Here is a 16425-nt window from a genome sequence, read left to right as displayed (position 1 = left end):
ACCCTGGCCACACACCTGTCTTAACTCACCCTGGCCACACCTGTCTTAACTCACCCTGGTCACACCTGTCTTAACTCACCCTGGCCACACCTGTCTTAACTCACCATGGCCACACCTGTCTTAACTCACCATGGCCACACCTGTCTTAACTCACCCTGGCCACACCTGTCTTAACTCACCATGGCCACACCTGTCTTAACTCACCATGGCCACACCTGTCTTAACTCACCCTGGCCACACCTGTCTTAACTCACCATGGCCACACCTTCCATAAATTACAACGACGTAATCCGTCAACTTCTAAATTAAACAAATATAACTCTAAGGGATAATGTCGCTAAATTTGAATAGTTTTTAAACCCACTTTTTTGGTCCGTGTTTTAATACATCGACACATATTAATCAACAAGTTTATTGGTTTAATGATTAATGTTATTAATGCAAACAGTGAAACTAATTATTTTTATGTTAATGATGTTGTTGATGGTTTTAAAATACGTATTGCAGTCTTACCTGCCTTCTGTTGATGTTGTGAATATTATTGAGAAAATCAAATGAAGCAATGTGAGGATTCGATCCAGCGACCACTTGGGTACTCCCAGCAGCGTACCTTACCGCTGAACCACGACATGGTCCAGGTGTCTGGGAGCACCCAGGACGCTGGGTATTCCTATGTACACGCACCAGACAACTAGGCCACGACATGGTCTAAAGGATTGCAACCTGGGATTACACACTACAACCACACCACCACCACACCACCACACCTCCAACACCACAACCAACACAACACCCCACCACCACACCACCACACCATCACACCACCAAACCAATATAACACCACCATCACCACACGACCACCACACGACCACAACTCCACCACACCACCAATCACCACACAACCACCAATCCACCACACCACACACTACACCACAGGGTACTACTGCACCCTTTAGTATTTTCTAGGTCTGAAACCCTTGTTCGGCTTCAGTGAATGCCTCGGGAATCCTCTAGGGTGCAGGAGTGCAGTAAGTTCCAACACTTTGGACCATGTGGTGGCGTAGTCGATTAGAGCGTGTGTGTGTGTTGGAAGACCCAGTGCATAGGTTCGAGTCCTCATCACGACTCCTACGGATTTTCTCAATATTTTCTCAATATTGATGTATTGACTGCCAGGTGGAACAGTCTAGGAGAACACCGTCAAGATGATGTCTGACAGTAACAAGTGACTGAGGATTACTTACGATAAATATGTTTTGCTCTAGAGATTCTAGTTAAGAGCCATGGTGTTTAATTCTAGTGTTAAGTTAAGGGCTGTTAACGTGCTATGTATAGATAGTTAAGGGCTGTTAACGTGCTATGTTCAGCTAGTTAAGGGCTGTTAACGTGCTATGTATAGATAGTTAAGGGCTGTTAACGTGCTATGTTTAGCTAGTTAAGGGCTGTTAACGTGCTATGTTCAGCTACTTAAGAGTTGGGCTGCAGCCTGGTATAGATGTATAGATAGTTGGTTAAGGGAGAATGCGATATTGGAGTGTTACCAGTTTGTAGCAGCTTAAAGTATTGTATAGTAATAGTATATTATATATCTTTTGTGGTGTAAGTTTTTATGTATCAAATGTTTGTTAACAGTTGGTCTTTAGGAAAACCAGGAGAGAGTGAGGAGTCATGGTGGCTCGAGTAGGGTGTGTGCTCAAGACAATGAGGCCAGTTTAGGAGCCGCACCCCTAACTAAAGCTGATGCTGAACCCCTCTCCAAGATCAAGAAGCGTACAGGGTGGTCTCCGAGGTAATTGCAAGCATTCTAGTGTCCATCGCTGGTTGACCGACGGTAGCAGAAGTGTGGTTGCAGAGGTCGGTTGTTTTTCTATCATAGGGTGGTTGGGGGCTTTGTTTGTCTGTATACAAGTAACAGCCTGGTGCAATAGCCAGCTCCTTTTGGGTACAATCCTCAACCCCACATCGATAGAAATTGGGAGTCTCTCCAGGAGACGAATTTACACACCCATAGTTTGAGTCCAGGAGAGTGGACTGACACACCTATTGCAGTTGTAGGTAGTCTGTGTGACCGCAGGTAAATTATTTCTCTCTTTCTCGAGAAGACCCGCAGGACAGGACGGAAAAGGTGCAAACATTCGTAGAGTCAGGCAAGCCTGAAGATTTGGGAGGTTGCACCAAAGAGCAGTTAAGACAAATTGTGGAGAAGTGTGGTGTCAAGGTGAAGTCATCTAAAGTGGCCGGAATGAAGGAGGAGATACTTAGGCAGAGAAGAACGAGGAATGAAGTGACCGCAAGGAGCTCAGAAAAGAGCTGAAGGTGGGACGGAAGATGATGGACAAGACGAAGTGAGATCCCAAGGATCCAGTGGGAGTAGCAGGAGTAGCCCCAGTAGCACAAGTAGTCGGAACAGGAGTTCCAGATAGAGCTTCATATGCAACATGAGCATGAAGAGAGGCAGTTTTAACTGGAGAAGTTGAAGTTAGAACTGCAGATGAAGAATGAAGTGGAAAAAGAAAAATAGAAAACCATGGTAAGAGAACTGGAGTTGGAACAAGAGAAACAATAGGAGAAAACAGGAATAAAAGAACTGGAGTTGGAACAAGAGAAACAATAGGAGAAAACAGGAATAAAAGAACTGGAGTTGGTACAAGAGAAAGAAAAAGAGATAACCAGAATAAGAGAATAGGGGTTAGAACAGGAGAAAGAAAAAGAGAAAACCAGAGTGGAGCGAGAAAAAGAATAAAACGAGAAAAATGGAGATAGAAGCAAATAGGGCTTTGGCTGAGCATAGGATTGAGCGTGGGTTGCCAGAGAGCACCACACGTGTGTCACACCAATGGGATAATAGAGTGAGGGAAAAAGACATTCCTCTGTTTGTGCCAGAGGAGTCCGAGAGCTTCTTTGAGCACTTTGAGCAGATAACCAACATCAAACAGTGGCCGCAGGAAGAGTGGGCCTAATTGGTACAGTTACGAATGACCGGTGCTGTCAGAGAGGCATATACCCAGTTGTCTTTGGAGGAATGCCAAGGTTACTGGACTGTGAAGAGCACTGTGTTGCGCTCATTTCTGTTAACTCTTGAGGCGTACAGAAAACGTTGTCATGAAATGATAACAGCTCCTGCAAGCACGTTTGCCAAGACAGCGGGGGACCTAGAAACGCATTTCCAGAGATGGATAGAAGCTATCGGTGTAGAACCAAATAATGATTTGAAACAATAATAATTGAGAAATTTCTAAGAATGATGCAACCTGAGACGAAATTCAAGATCCAAGAGGTAGGAGTGAAAAATGTGAGAGACGCAGCTTATAGGGCAGATAGGAGCTTGAGGGAAAGCAGATTCAAAAGTGATGTGAGATGCAATTATAGCAGACCCAGGGGAACCTGGGGTGAGAAAAATTTTGATAGATGGGCGAATAAACAAAAGTACTCTAAAACTCAGAAAAGGAAGTCATATGCCTCATCTGAAAGTGAGGATGAAGGAGTTAAGTGAGAAACTATGTACGTACAAAGAAGTCAAGTCTAGCCAGATACAGCATAATGCAGGTTGTGCGCCTGTGCAGAGAACCTGCAACGCGAGTGGACAGAGCCAAAGTCATTCAGAGGGATATAGAAGACACAACTTCCAAGTAAGATGCTACAAATGTAACGGACATGGTCACATGATGAAAGATTGTAGACAGGGTAAGGGAGTTGTGATCCTGACAAGGTGTGATCCCCGCTACTCATGTGTGAGTTTAATAAAGGACAAACTGCTGAAAGTGAACTTATTGAACGAGAAATAGGGTCCGTTTACCAGTTAAGGTTGGGTCAGCATAGGAGACCATTCTGAAGTGGAAGTTAGTATCCTCAGAGATACGGGAGAGAATCAGAGCTTGATTCTGAGAAGCCTGATCGTGGATGATCGACTTTTAGCTGACAGTCGGAGAGTAAAGGTTCATGGGTTATTGTCGGAGAGTGACATGCCCATGTTTGCTGTCAGACTAAAGTCAGATTATTTGTCGATGGAGGTGGTATTGGGAGTGTGTCCTGATATAACTGTTCCAGGGATACAAGTGATCCTGGGTAATGACTTATGCAGGTGGAAGGTGTTACCGGAGCTCATAGTGAAAGCTGTGCCGGATGAAGGCCAGAGGGGCAACGGTACTGATGGGACACCTGACAGAGTCGACCTGGCTAGAATCTTAGAGGATGCGTCAGAGGACAGCCAGGTCATTGTGTGCCCTGCTTGTGTAGTGACCAGGACAGAGGCTGCCGACGAGGGAGTCACTGTAGGTGATATGACAGTGTCGACTCCACTGAAGGAAGAGACTGATGTGGAAGTAGCATGGATGTTTGGTGAAGGTCAAGCTCGTGAAAATGAGGGCAGGGAGAAGTCAGAAGGGAAGATGACCCTACCGGAGAAGAAGAATGTGAACAAAGTGGACCTAATTAGAGTCCAGCCTGCTGAATTCAAGACTCAGAAAGTGGAGATATCTGTTTTAAACAGAAGTGAAGAAGAATGGGCACGGACTGAGGACGAGAATAAGGTGTTAAGTTGTCCACAGGAACAGAAGTGTAGGGATAACGAAGTTGAGTGGTGTGAGATGTCAGAAGATGACACATTTCACGGGAAGCGTGTAGAGGAGTGGTAGCCAAGAAGAGGAAGTGAGAATAGGTAGTATGTATGGAGAGAGGCTTATTAGCACTTCAGAAGAGTTAGAGCGACAAGTACAGTTGAGTGTAGTGCTGTACTTGAGGAAGCCTTGAAGGAACGAGGAAGAGTTAAATGGAAAGAACTGGAGTTGTGTAGTAGAGCAAAACGGAAGAAGAAGATAATGTCGCAAGCATTGAGGAGTAGAAAAAGGTCGAAGGTTCGATGGAAGTCGAAGATGAGACTACAAATTAATGTGGCGATGAAAGAAGGGATCGTCGACGAAAACGACAGGGTGGAGTATGATGACAAGAGACTAAGGTATGATGGAGACAGACTGAAGCGTGAGGACGACGAACCGAAGTATGAGGACAACAGAGGAGGTACAGACAATAGATGTCTAACTCTTGACGTGTGGAGTGTAAAAAGAGAAAACGGAGGACAACAGTAAGTTAGAGAGGGCTGATGGAGCGAAGGTGTCGGACACGGACAGCCTAGCCAAAATACAAGAGAAGTTGGGTCATTTAGAGGATGACTACGTTTCCAACGGGTGATGAACCAGGTGCTGCATGGTGCAACGGGTTTTGCTGTATACATCGACGACATTGTTGTATTTGCAGACTCCTGGAGAGAGCATGTAGACAGACTTCTGGATTTGTTTGGCCGATTAGAAAGGGACAATATGACTATTAATTTGGCGAAGCGTGAGTTCGGAAGAGCCCGACTGGAGTATCTAGGTTATGTGGTAGGGCAAGGCGAGGTTGCTCCAGTGAGGACAAATGTTGAAGCCATCGATAGTTTCCCTGTATGTAAAGGAAAGAAAGAGTTGTTGAGGTACCTAAGAATGATTTGATATTATCAGAAATTTTTTTAGAATTTTTTCACTGTAGCCACTCCTATGACTAGTTTGTTGTCTAAGAATAGGAAGTGGGAATGGAATGGAGTAGCCCAAGAGGCATTTGAGAAAACCAAGAGATTATTGAGCGAGGCGCCTGTGTTATTATCGCCGGATTTGGGACCACCGTTTGCGTTGTTTGTGGAGGCCAGAGCTGTGGAGGCCAGAGCTGTGGAGGCCAGAGCTGTGGAGGCCAGAGCTGTGGAGGCCAGAGCTGTGGAGGCCAGAGCTGTGGAGGCCAGAGCTGTGGAGGCCAGAGCTGTGGAGGCCAGAGCTGTGGAGGCCAGAGCTGTGGAGGCCAGAGCTGTGGAGGCCAGAGCTGTGGAGGCCAGAGCTGTGGAGGCCAGAGCTGTGGAGGCCAGAGCTGTGGAGGCCAGAGCTGTGGAGGCCAGAGCTGTATTGACGCAGCAGAAGGATGAAATTTATCGCTCCCGTGTCTTTCTTCTCCAGGAAGCTTGTAAAACATCAGAGATCATACAGTAAGGAGACATTGGCATTGGTCCTGGCACTCAAGCATTTTGAAGTATATGTAAGTGGGGGAGGACACCCAGTTACTGTGTGACACAGCGAGTCACGGCGGCTCGGTAAGGTGTGTACTCGATACAACGATGCCTATTTAGGAGCCGCACCGCTAAATAAAATTGACGCTGAACCCCTCTCCAAGATCAAGAAGCGTACAGGTGATCTCCCAGGTAATTACATACACATTTTCAACCGTGGACATTTTCAAGAGGAAACTAGATTTATTCCTCCAAGGAGTGCCGGACCAACCGGGCTGTGGTGGGTATGTGGGCCTGCGGGCCGCTCCAAGCAACAGTCTGGTGGACCAAACTCTCACAAGTCGAGCCTGGCCTCGGGCCGGGCTTGGGGAGCTGAAGAACTCCCAGAACCCCATCAACCAGGTATCAACCAGGTAACTCCAGTGTCCATTGCTGGTCGACCGACGGTAGCGGGAGTGTGGTTGCCGAGGTCAGCTGTTTTTCTATCAGGGGAGTGGTTGTGGGTCTCTGTTCGTCTGTACGCAAGTAACAGTCTGGTGCAATAGCCAACTCCTTTTGGCTAAAATCACCCCCTCCCTTCGCTACTACCTAGAAACAAATGAACAAACAAATTTGCTTACACGCAATGCCAGGGGGTGACACTGTTGAAGAAACGGTCAGTGCCATAACTGGAATTAACTGCCCTACTGCTAGGAGTAAGATTGACTCATTATCTGACCAAAACCTTAAGCAACATCCACTTTGAGGAAACAGTAGTATGGTCAGATAAAGAGGCAATACTACAGTGGGTGCGAAATATTAATAGTAAAACACCTGACGTGAGCAATCGCGTAAAAGAAATGACAGTTGTCAGCTGGGTACAAAGTCATATATGTTCCCACAAAAGAGAATCCTGATGACCATCCTTCCAGAGGCCTGACGTTCAAACAATTATCCAAAATGGAGATGTGGTTCCATGGACCTGAGTGGCTAGTCAGTGACCAGTAGCCTGATCAAAAGCCACAAGTCATTGTGAACAATGTCACTGCTCCCACTGAGATCTCAGAACATCCTCGGACTTTAGTAATTGATCCTACTCAGTAACAAAATGGGAATCAAACACTAATTCCCTAGTGCTATGATATATAGCACTAGGAAATTAGCTCATAAACAACAGGTATGTTGACGGTGTTTAACAATAGGTATATCGACGGTGTATGACTGTAGGTTTGTCGACTATGTATGTCAATCAGTATGTCAACGGTGTTTAATAATAGGTATGTTAACGGTGTATGATTACATGTATGTTGACGGTGTATGACAATAAATATATTGACGGTGTATGACTATACAGCCCACCCTCCTTTGTTGGTAGTACGTAAGTGCGATGAGGGCCACAGTACATATTCCGACATACAGCATAATTAGAAAGAAGAAATCGGTGCTATTAAAATTGGACAAACCGGAAAGTGATTTTCAACTAATGTGGCAAAGACTAACTAACCTAACCTCCCTAGACCTAATTACACGCTATCTGAGGCCTAATATAGTACATATAATATTATACTAGGCCTAGGAATATATGTTTTCTAGTTTCATTTACTCGGACTCTATAAAGTGAACATATCTCAACTATGTAATTGCTAAGTACGTCAATGTTTGTACTATGGTGCACATACTTACTAAAGCTACTGTCTAAACAAGAGGATGGGTTGGACTGTAGGTATGTCGACGGTGTATGACAAACGGTATGTCGACGGAGTATGACAATAGGTATGTCGACGGAGTATGACAATAGGTATGTCGACGGAGTATGACAATAGATATATCGACGGTGTATGACAATAAGTATGTCGACGGTGTATGACAATAGATATGTCGACGGTGTATGACAATAGATATGTCGACGGTGTATGACAATAGATATGTCGACGGAGTATGACAATAGATATGTCGACGGAGTATGACAATAGGTATGTCGACGGTGTATGACAATAGATATGTCGACGGAGTATGAAAATAGATTTGTCGACGGTGTTTGACAATAGATATGTCGACGGTGTATGACAAACTGTATGTCGACGGTGTATAACAACAGGTATGTCGACAGTGTATAACAACAGGTATGTCGACAGTGTATAACAACAGGTATGTCGACTGTGTATAACAACAGGTATGTCGACAGTGTATAACAACAGGTATGTCGACTGTGTATAACAACAGGTATGTCGACAGTGTATAACAACAGGTATGTCGACTGTGTATAACAACAGGTATGTCAACGGTGTATAACAACAGGTATGTCAACAGTGTATAACAACAGGTATGTCAACGGTGTATAACAACAGGTATGTCAACGGTGTATAACAACAGGTATGTCGACTGTGTATAACAACAGGTATGTCAACGGTGTATAACAACAGGTATGTCAACGGTGTATAACAACAGGTATGTCGACTGTGTATAACAACAGGTATGTCGACGGTGTATAACAACAGGTATGTCGACTGTGTATAACAACAGGTATGTCGACGGTGTATAACAACAGGTATGTCAACGGTGTATAACAACAGGTATGTCGACGGTGTATAACAACAGGTATGTCAACGGTGTATAACAACAGGTATGTCAACGGTGTATAACAACAGGTATGTCGACGGTGTATAACAACAGGTATGTCGACGGTGTATAACAACAGGTATGTCAACGGTGTATAACAACAGGTATGTCGACGGTGTATAACAACAGGTATGTCGACTGTGTATAACAACAGGTATGGAGTGTGACAACTGCTACAAAATAAAACAAACAATGTACACATAATGTGCACATGCAAATGCGTCTAGAAACACACACCCGCGCGCTGTAGTCTGGAGGGGCCGGGCTGGTACCCATGTAACCCACAATGTAACGCAGTGTAACTCCGCAAGGGTTAATATTTCGGCGGACTTTATGTTCTGTAACCTTCAGCATATCGTGGTCAGTGGGGTCTGAGGCGTCCCAGGACGCTGGTTCGATCCCACCCCTCCTGCTACAGCGGTTTTACCGTAGATACACATTATGTTATTGCGACTTTCGTGTGTATTTGTCGGGAGCATTTGGCGGAGAACTCAATAACCTACACCGGTGTGTATGCCGAATACACGTAAAAACCCCTCCGCTACACTCTGGATATGTGACACAAATACACATATACACTGTCCTTCTCACTCAAGCACAGGGAGACACGTGCAGGTACGGTCACGCTACGTGGCGGGAATGTCCCTCAAACACGCACCACTGCGGATATTGGCCGGGACGTCTAGCCGACACGCACCGGCCCGATAAAGAACACCGCTATGACAGCAGGACACGCGGCGCCGCAGGTAAACCTTGGCATTTTCTGCTCAGAGTCCAGCCAAGGCGTCACCCTGTGAACCTTGCGAGGAGAAGAACCCACAAGCCGTCGTCTCACCTTTATACGTCGTAATTTCTTACGGAATCCACCAATTGGTTTAAACTACGTTTTATCAGTAACGATTCAAGCACCTTAATATTGCCGTTTTCTATGCATCAGTCTCAATAGGGTATGGGGGTTTGCTCGGGTTCATGCGTTTCCGGTTGGTAAACTGTTGTAAACTATGAGAAAGACTGAGGGTATTGTGTGGAAGTCTTATACATGGGCTGGATGGTAGATCAAAGGTCTCGCTCCTTGCAGATCGGCGTTCAATCCCCCGACCCTTCATGTGGTTGGGCACCATTCCTTTCCCCCCGTCCAAATCCTTATCCTGACTCTTTTCCAGTGCTATATAGTCATAATAGTTTGGTCTTTTTCATCTTCCTTTTGTATTCATCAATACAGTATTATCATGGGATATACACACCGAGGGATGGGCCCCGTTTCACGGTGTATTCACTCAGAGTTTTCATTAGTCTTGGACAATGCAGACTATGCAGACAGTCCTGGACTATGTGTAGGACTTAAGTTCGGTATACTTGTCAGTTGGTCAGAACAACATTGTTGTGGCTGTAATAACCCTCCTGGACTTGATGACCTTCAGGTCAACACCACCACCATGACCACATCGATATATGCGGTCAGACGTGTTCACAAATGTTCAGAATAAATAAACTGAGGCGCGTTAATATTATCAAAGTTAACGCTAATATAAGCATCCTAATATTTGCTAAGCTCTTGTGGTGGGCTTAATAGCCCTCTCCTCATTCATAGGTCGTAATCCAATCACATTTAAACTATCCTCATAAACACCGCACAACCCGTTCTCCCGATAGAGCGTCGCATTTTGAAGTACACTCTTACCTAAGGCCAAAAACTGTCGTACTAGTAAATGGAAGCGGCTCGCGAAATTGGCCTACTGTGCCGTTTTCTACTTTTGGTCCTCTGGTAGGTTAGGATAAGGGCACTTTAGTTCGACAGTTTCTTGACGTTGTGAAACCTGAGGAGGACGGGCTGGTCTGCAAGAAGGACAGAAAGTGAGTCTGTCATCTCTGTCAAATGTATGTGACAATAGAGCAATTGAAATCTATCCCACAGACTAGAGCCTACTCCACTGGTACACAAAGTTGTAACACAGATGAAAATGTACCTCAGCAGGTACTCAAACTACCACCGCAGAAATGTACCTCGTCGGTACACAAAATTATACCATTGAGAAGTTAGTACCACTCTTGTAAACTGCACCACAGCGAGCAGGAGTGGGGGGGGGGGGCAACCCAGAGGATCCCGTAGTTACTGTCTGATATATGGATATTAATTATAATTTCAGGGCTGCACATTCCCGGCTAATATATTACGGTGTTCTGGGCCGGACTGTCTCCGTATCAATTACAGCACCAGGCCTTTTGAACCGGCATCCTACAGTGGTAGCAGGCCATACTGCAGTGGTGGCCTGCCATCCTACAGGGGTGGCCTGCCATCCTACATTGGTGGCCTGCCATCCTACAGTGGTGGCCTGCCATCCTACAGTGGTGGCCTGTCATCCTAGAGTCATGGTCTACCATCCTGCAGTGGTGGTCTGCCATCCTGCAGTGCTGGTCTGCCCACTTGCAGTGGGGGATCTGCCAACCTGCAGTGGTGGTCTGCAATCCTGCAGTAATGGCCTGCCATCGTACAGTCATGGTCTACCATCCTACAGTAATGGTCAGCCACCCTGCAGTGGCGGTCTGCCCTCTTGAAGTAGTGGTCTGTTATCGTGCAGTGGTGGCCTGCCATCCTGCAGTGGTGGCCTGCCTTCCTGCAGTGTTGGTCTGCCACCCTGCAGTGGTGGCCTGCCATCCTGCAGTGGTGGTCTGCCATCGTGCAGTGGTGTTCTGCCATCCTGCAGTACTGGCCTGCCACCCTGCAGTGGCGGTCTGCCTTCCTGCCGTGGTGGCCAGCCATCCTGCAGAGTTGGCCTGCCATCTTGCAGGTGAGGCCTGCCTTCCTGCAGTGGTGGTCTGCCTTCCTGCAGTTGTGGCTTGCCAGCCTGCAGTGGTGGTCTGTCCTCTTGCTGTGGTGGTCCGCAATCCTGCAGTAGTGGTCTACCATCCTGCAGTGGTTGTCTGCCATCCTGCAGAGGTGGTCTGCCCTCTTGCAGTGGTGGTCTGCCATCCAGCGGTGGTGGTCTGCCATCCTGCAGTAGGGGCCTGCCTTCCTGCAGTGGTGGTCTGCCATCCTTCAGTGGTGGTCTGCCATCTTGCATTGGTGGCCTGCCCACCTACAGTGGTGGCCTGCCATCTTGCAGTGGTAGCCTGCCCTCCTCCAGTGGTGGTCTGCCATCCTGCAGTGGTGGCCTGCCATCTTGCAGTGTTGGCCTGCCATCCTGCAGTGGTGGCCTGCCTTCCTGCAGTAGTGGCCTGCCATCCTGCAGTGGTGGTCTGCCTTCATGCAGTTGTAACTTGCCCTCCTGCAGTGGGGGCCTGCAATCCTGCAGTGGTGGTCTGCCCTTCTACCGTGGTGGTCTGCCTTCCTGCTATTGTGGCTTGCCCTCCTGCAGTGGTGGACTGCAATCCTTCAGTGGTGGCCTGCCCATCTGCTGTGGTGGCCTGCCATCCTGCAATGGTGGTCTGCCATCCTGCAGTTGTGGTCTGCCCTCTTGAAATGGTGGTCTACTATCCTGCAATGGTGGTCTGCAACCTGCAGTGGCGGTCTGCCCTCTTGCAATGGTGGTCTGCCATCCTGCAGCGGCAGCCTGCCCTCCTGCATTGGTGGTCTACCATCATGCATTGGTGGCCTGCCTTCCTGCAGTTGTGGCCTGTCATCCTGCAGTGGTGGCCTGCCATCCTGCAGGTGAGGCCTGCATTCCTGCAGTGGTGGCCTGCCATCCTGCAGTGGTGGTCTGCAATCCTGCAGTAGTGGCCTGCCATCCTGCAGAAGTGGTCTACCATCCTGCAGTGGTTGTCTGCCACCCTGCAAAGGTGGTCTGTCCTCTTGCAGTGGTGGTCTGCCATCCAGCAGTGATGGCCTGCCATCCTGCAGTAGTGGTCTGCAATCATGCATTGGTTGCCTTGCCATCCTGCAGTGGCTGCCTGTTATCTTGCAGTGGTGGCCTGCCCTCCTGCAGTGGTGGTCTGCCATCTTGCATTGGTGGCCTGCCATCCTGCCGTGGTGACCTGCCTTCCTGCAATAGTGATCTGCCATCCTGCCGTGGTGACCTGCCATCCTGATGCAGTGGCTTGCCTTCCTGTAGTTGAGGCCTGCCATCCAGCAGTGGTGGCCTGCCATCCTGCAGTGGTGGTCTGCCTTCATGCAGTTGTGGCTTGCACTCCTGCAGTGGGGGCCTGCAATCCTGCAGTGGTGGTCTGCCTTTCTACAGTTGTGGCTTGCCCTCCTGCAGTGGTGGCCTGCAATCCTCAAGTGGTGGCCTGCTCTTCTGCTGTGGTGGCCTGCCATCCTGCAATGGTGGTCTGCCATCCTGCAGTAGTGGTCTGCCCTCTTGCAGTGGTGGTTTACCATCCTGTAATGGTTGTCTGCCATCCTGCCGTGGTGGTCTGCCATCCTGCAGTGATGGAATGCCATCCTGCTGTAGTGGTCTGCAATCATGCATTGGTGGCCTTGCCATCCTGCATTGCTGCCTGTTATCTTGCAGTGGTAGCCTGCCCTCCTGCCGTGGTGGTCTGCCATCTTGCATTTGTTGCCTGCCATCCTGCCGTGGTGACCTGCCTTCCTGCAATAGTGATCTGCCATCCTGCCGTGGTGACCTGCCATCCTGATGGGGTGGCTTGCCTTCCTGTAGTTGAGGCCTGCCATCCTGCAGTGGTGGCCTGCCTTCCTGCACTTGTTGCCTGCCATCCTTCAGTGGTGATCGGCCTTCCTGCAGTTGTTGCCTGCCATCCTGCAGTGGTGGACTGCCATCCTGCAGTGGTGGTCTGCCTTCATGCAGTTGTGGCTTGCCCTCCTGCAGTGGGGGCCTGCAATCCTGCAGTGGTGGTCTGCCTTTCTACAGTTGTGGCTTGCCCTCCTGCAGTGGTGGCCTGCAATCCTCAAGTGGTGGCCTGCTCTTCTGCTGTGGTGGCCTGCCATCCTGCAATGGTGGCCTGCCATCCTGCAGTAGTGGTCTGCCCTCTTGCAGTGGTTGTTTACCATCCTGTAATGGTTGTCTGCCATCCTGCAGTGGTGGTCGGCCATCCTGCAGTGATGGCCTGCCATCCTGCAGTAGTGGTCAGCAATCATGCATTGGTGACCTTGCCATCCTGCAGTGGCTGCCTGTTATCTTGCAGTGGTGGCCTGCCCTCCTGCAGTGGTGGTCTGCCATCTTGCATTGGTGGCCTGCCATCCTGCCGTGGTGACCTGCCTTCCTGCAATAGTGATCTGCCATCCTGCCGTGGTGACCTGCCATCCTGATGCGGTGGCTTGCCTTCCTGTAGTTGAGGCCTGCCATCCTGCAGTGGTGGCCTGCCTTCCTGCAGTTGTGGCCTGCCATCCTGCAGTGGTGATCTGCCTTCCTGCAGTGGTGGTCTGCCCTCCTACAATCGTGGTCTGCCATCCTGCCGCGGCACCCTGCCCTCCTGCAGTGGTGGTCTGCCATCATGCATTGGTGGCCTGCCTTCCTGCAGTTGTGGCCTGCTATCCTGCAGTGGTGGCCTGCCATCCTGCAGGTGAGGTCTGCCTTCCAGCAGTGGTGGTCTGCCTTCCTGCAGTTGTGGCTTGCCAGCCTGCAGTGGTGGCCTGCCATCCTGCAGTGGTGGCCTGCCATCCTGCAGTGGTGGCCTGCCATCCTGCAGTGGTGGTCTGCCCTCTTGCTGAGGTGGTCTGCAATCCTGCAGGAGTGGCCTGCCATCCTGCAGTAGTGGTCTACCATCCTGCAGTGGTTGTCTGCCATCCTGCAGAGGTGGTCTGCCATCCGGCAGTGGTGGTCTGCCACTCTACAGTGGTGGCCTGCCTTCCTGCAGTGGTGGTCTAACATCCTTCAGTGGTGATCTGCCGTCATGCAGTGGTGGCCTGCCATCATGCAGTGGTGGCCTGCCATCCTGCAGTCGTGATCTGCCATCCTGCAGTGGTGGCCTGCCATTCTGCTGTGTTGGTCTGCCATCCTGCAGTGGTGGTCTGCAGTCATGTATTGGTGGCCTTGCCATCCAGCAGTGGTGGCCTGCTATCCTGCAGTGGTGGCCTGCCCTCCTGCAGTGGTGATCTGCCATCTTGCATTGGTGGCCTGCAATCCTGCCTTGGTGACCTGCCTTCCTGCAATGGTGATCTGCCATCCTGCCGAGATGACCTGCTATCCTGCAGTGGTGGCCTGCCCTCCTGCAGTGGTGGTCTGCCTTCCTGCAGTTGTGGCCTGTCATCCTGCAGTAGTGGCCTGCCATCCTGCAGTGGTCGCCTGCTTTCCAGCAGTGGTGGCCTGCCATGCTGCAGTGGTGATCTGCCTTCCTGCAGTTGTGGCCTGCCATCCTGCAGTAGTGGCCTGCCATCCTGCAGCGGTGGTCTGCATTCATGCAGCTGTGGCTTGTCCTACTGCAGTGGTGGCCTGCCCTTCTGCTGTGGTGGTCTACCATCCTGCAATGGTGGTCAGTAATCCTGCAGTGGTGGTCTGCTCTCTTGCAATGGTGGTCTGCCATCCTGCAGCGGCAGCCTGCCCTCCTGCATTGGTGGTCTGCCATCATGCATTGGTGGCCTGCCTTCCTGCAATTGTGGCCGGTCATCCTGCAGTGGTGGTCTGCCATCCTGCAGTGGTAGTCTGCAGTCATGTATTGGTGGCCTTGCCATCCAGCAGTGGTGGCCTGCTATCCTGCAGTGGTGGCCTGCCCTCCTGCAGTGGTGATCTGCCATCTTGCATTGGTGGCCTGCAATCCCGCAGTGGTGGTATGCAGTTCTGCAGTGGTGGCCTGCCATCTTGCAGTGTTTGCCTGCCATCCTGCAGTGGTTGCCTGCCTTCCTGCAGTAGTGGCCTGCCATCCTGCAGTGGTCGCCTGCCTTCCAGCAGTGGTGGCCTGCCATGCTGCAGTGGTGATCTGCCTTCCTACAGTTGTGGCCTGCCATCCTGCAGCGGTGGTCTGCCATCCTGCAGCGGCAGCCTGCCCTCCTGCATTGGTGGTCTGCCATCATGCATTGGTGGCCTACCTTCCTGCAATTGTGGCCGGTCATCCTGCAGTGGTGGCCTGCCATCCTGCAGGTGAGGCCTGCCTTAAAGCAGTGGTGGTCTGCCTTCCTGCAGTTATGGCTTGCCAGCCTGCTGAGGTGGCCTGCCATCCTGCAGTGGTGGCCTGCCATCCTGCAGTGGTGGCCTGCCATCCTGCAGTGGTGGTCTGCCCTCTTGCAGTGGTGGTCTGCAATCCCGCAGTCGTGGCCTGGCATCCTGCAGTAGTGGCCTGCCATCCTGCAGTGGTGGCCTGCCATCCGGCAGTGGTGGTCTGCCCTCTTGCAGTGGTGGTCTGCAATCCTGCAGTAGTGGTCTGGTATCCTGCAGTAGTGGTCTGCCATCTTGCAGTTTTGGTCTGCCATCCTGCAGTGGTGGCCTGCCATCTTGCAGTGGTGGCATGCTATCCTGCATTGGTTGCCTGCTCTCCTGCAGTGGTGTTCTGCCGTCCTGCAGTGGTGGTCTGCCCTCTTTCAGTGGTGGTCTGCCCATCTGCAGTGATGGCCTGCCATCCTACAGTGGTGGCCTGCCCACCTGCAATGGTGAACTTCCATCTTAGAGTGGTAGCCTGCCATCTTGCAGTGGTGGTCTGCCATCTTGCAGTCATGCCCTTCCATCCAGCAGTGGTTGCCTGCTATCCTGCAGTGGTGGCCTGCCATCCGGCAGCGGTGGTCTGCCATCCTACAGTGGTGGTCTGCCATTTGGCAGTGGTGGCTTGCCCTCCTGCAGTAATGGCCAGCCCTCCTGCATTGGTGGCCTGTCATCCTGCAGTGATGGGCTCTCATCCTGCAGTGGAGGTCTACCTTCCTGTGGCCTGCTATCCTGCAGTGGTGGCCTGCCCTTCAGCAGTCGAGGTCTGCCATC

The 16425-nt window shown here is 50.2% G+C and overlaps 4 protein-coding genes across 4 annotated transcripts; all 4 read right to left on the bottom strand.

Moving 5' to 3' along the window:
- Positions 1 to 11148: 11148 nt before the first annotated feature.
- Positions 11149 to 11688, bottom strand: LOC138350807 (ovarian abundant message protein-like). Its single transcript, XM_069302242.1, has one exon. It carries the CDS (start codon positions 11686 to 11688, stop codon positions 11149 to 11151), a length of 540 nt encoding a protein of 179 aa, XP_069158343.1.
- A 311-nt stretch (positions 11689 to 11999) lies between these two features.
- LOC138350806 (postacrosomal sheath WW domain-binding protein-like) lies at positions 12000 to 12626 on the bottom strand. The gene has a single exon (XM_069302241.1). The coding sequence runs from the start codon at positions 12624 to 12626 to the stop codon at positions 12000 to 12002; it is 627 nt and encodes a 208-aa protein (XP_069158342.1).
- Positions 12627 to 12795: 169 nt separating this feature from the next.
- LOC138350805 (filensin-like) lies at positions 12796 to 15569 on the bottom strand. Its single transcript, XM_069302240.1, has 2 exons — positions 15546 to 15569; positions 12796 to 13383 (listed from the first exon to the last, which is right to left on the bottom strand). Exons 1-2 carry the CDS (start codon positions 15567 to 15569, stop codon positions 12796 to 12798), a joined length of 612 nt encoding a protein of 203 aa, XP_069158341.1.
- A 70-nt stretch (positions 15570 to 15639) lies between these two features.
- Positions 15640 to 16053, bottom strand: LOC123753428 (splicing factor 3A subunit 2-like). Its single transcript, XM_045735421.2, has one exon. It carries the CDS (start codon positions 16051 to 16053, stop codon positions 15640 to 15642), a length of 414 nt encoding a protein of 137 aa, XP_045591377.2.
- Between the last annotated feature and the right edge of the window lie 372 nt (positions 16054 to 16425).

Source organism: Procambarus clarkii, chromosome 47, assembly GCF_040958095.1.
Source record: "Procambarus clarkii isolate CNS0578487 chromosome 47, FALCON_Pclarkii_2.0, whole genome shotgun sequence".
NCBI lineage: Eukaryota > Metazoa > Arthropoda > Malacostraca > Decapoda > Cambaridae > Procambarus > Procambarus clarkii.
The sequence above is the reverse complement of the archived record's forward strand: the minus strand, read 5'-3'. Positions and strand labels throughout refer to the sequence as shown.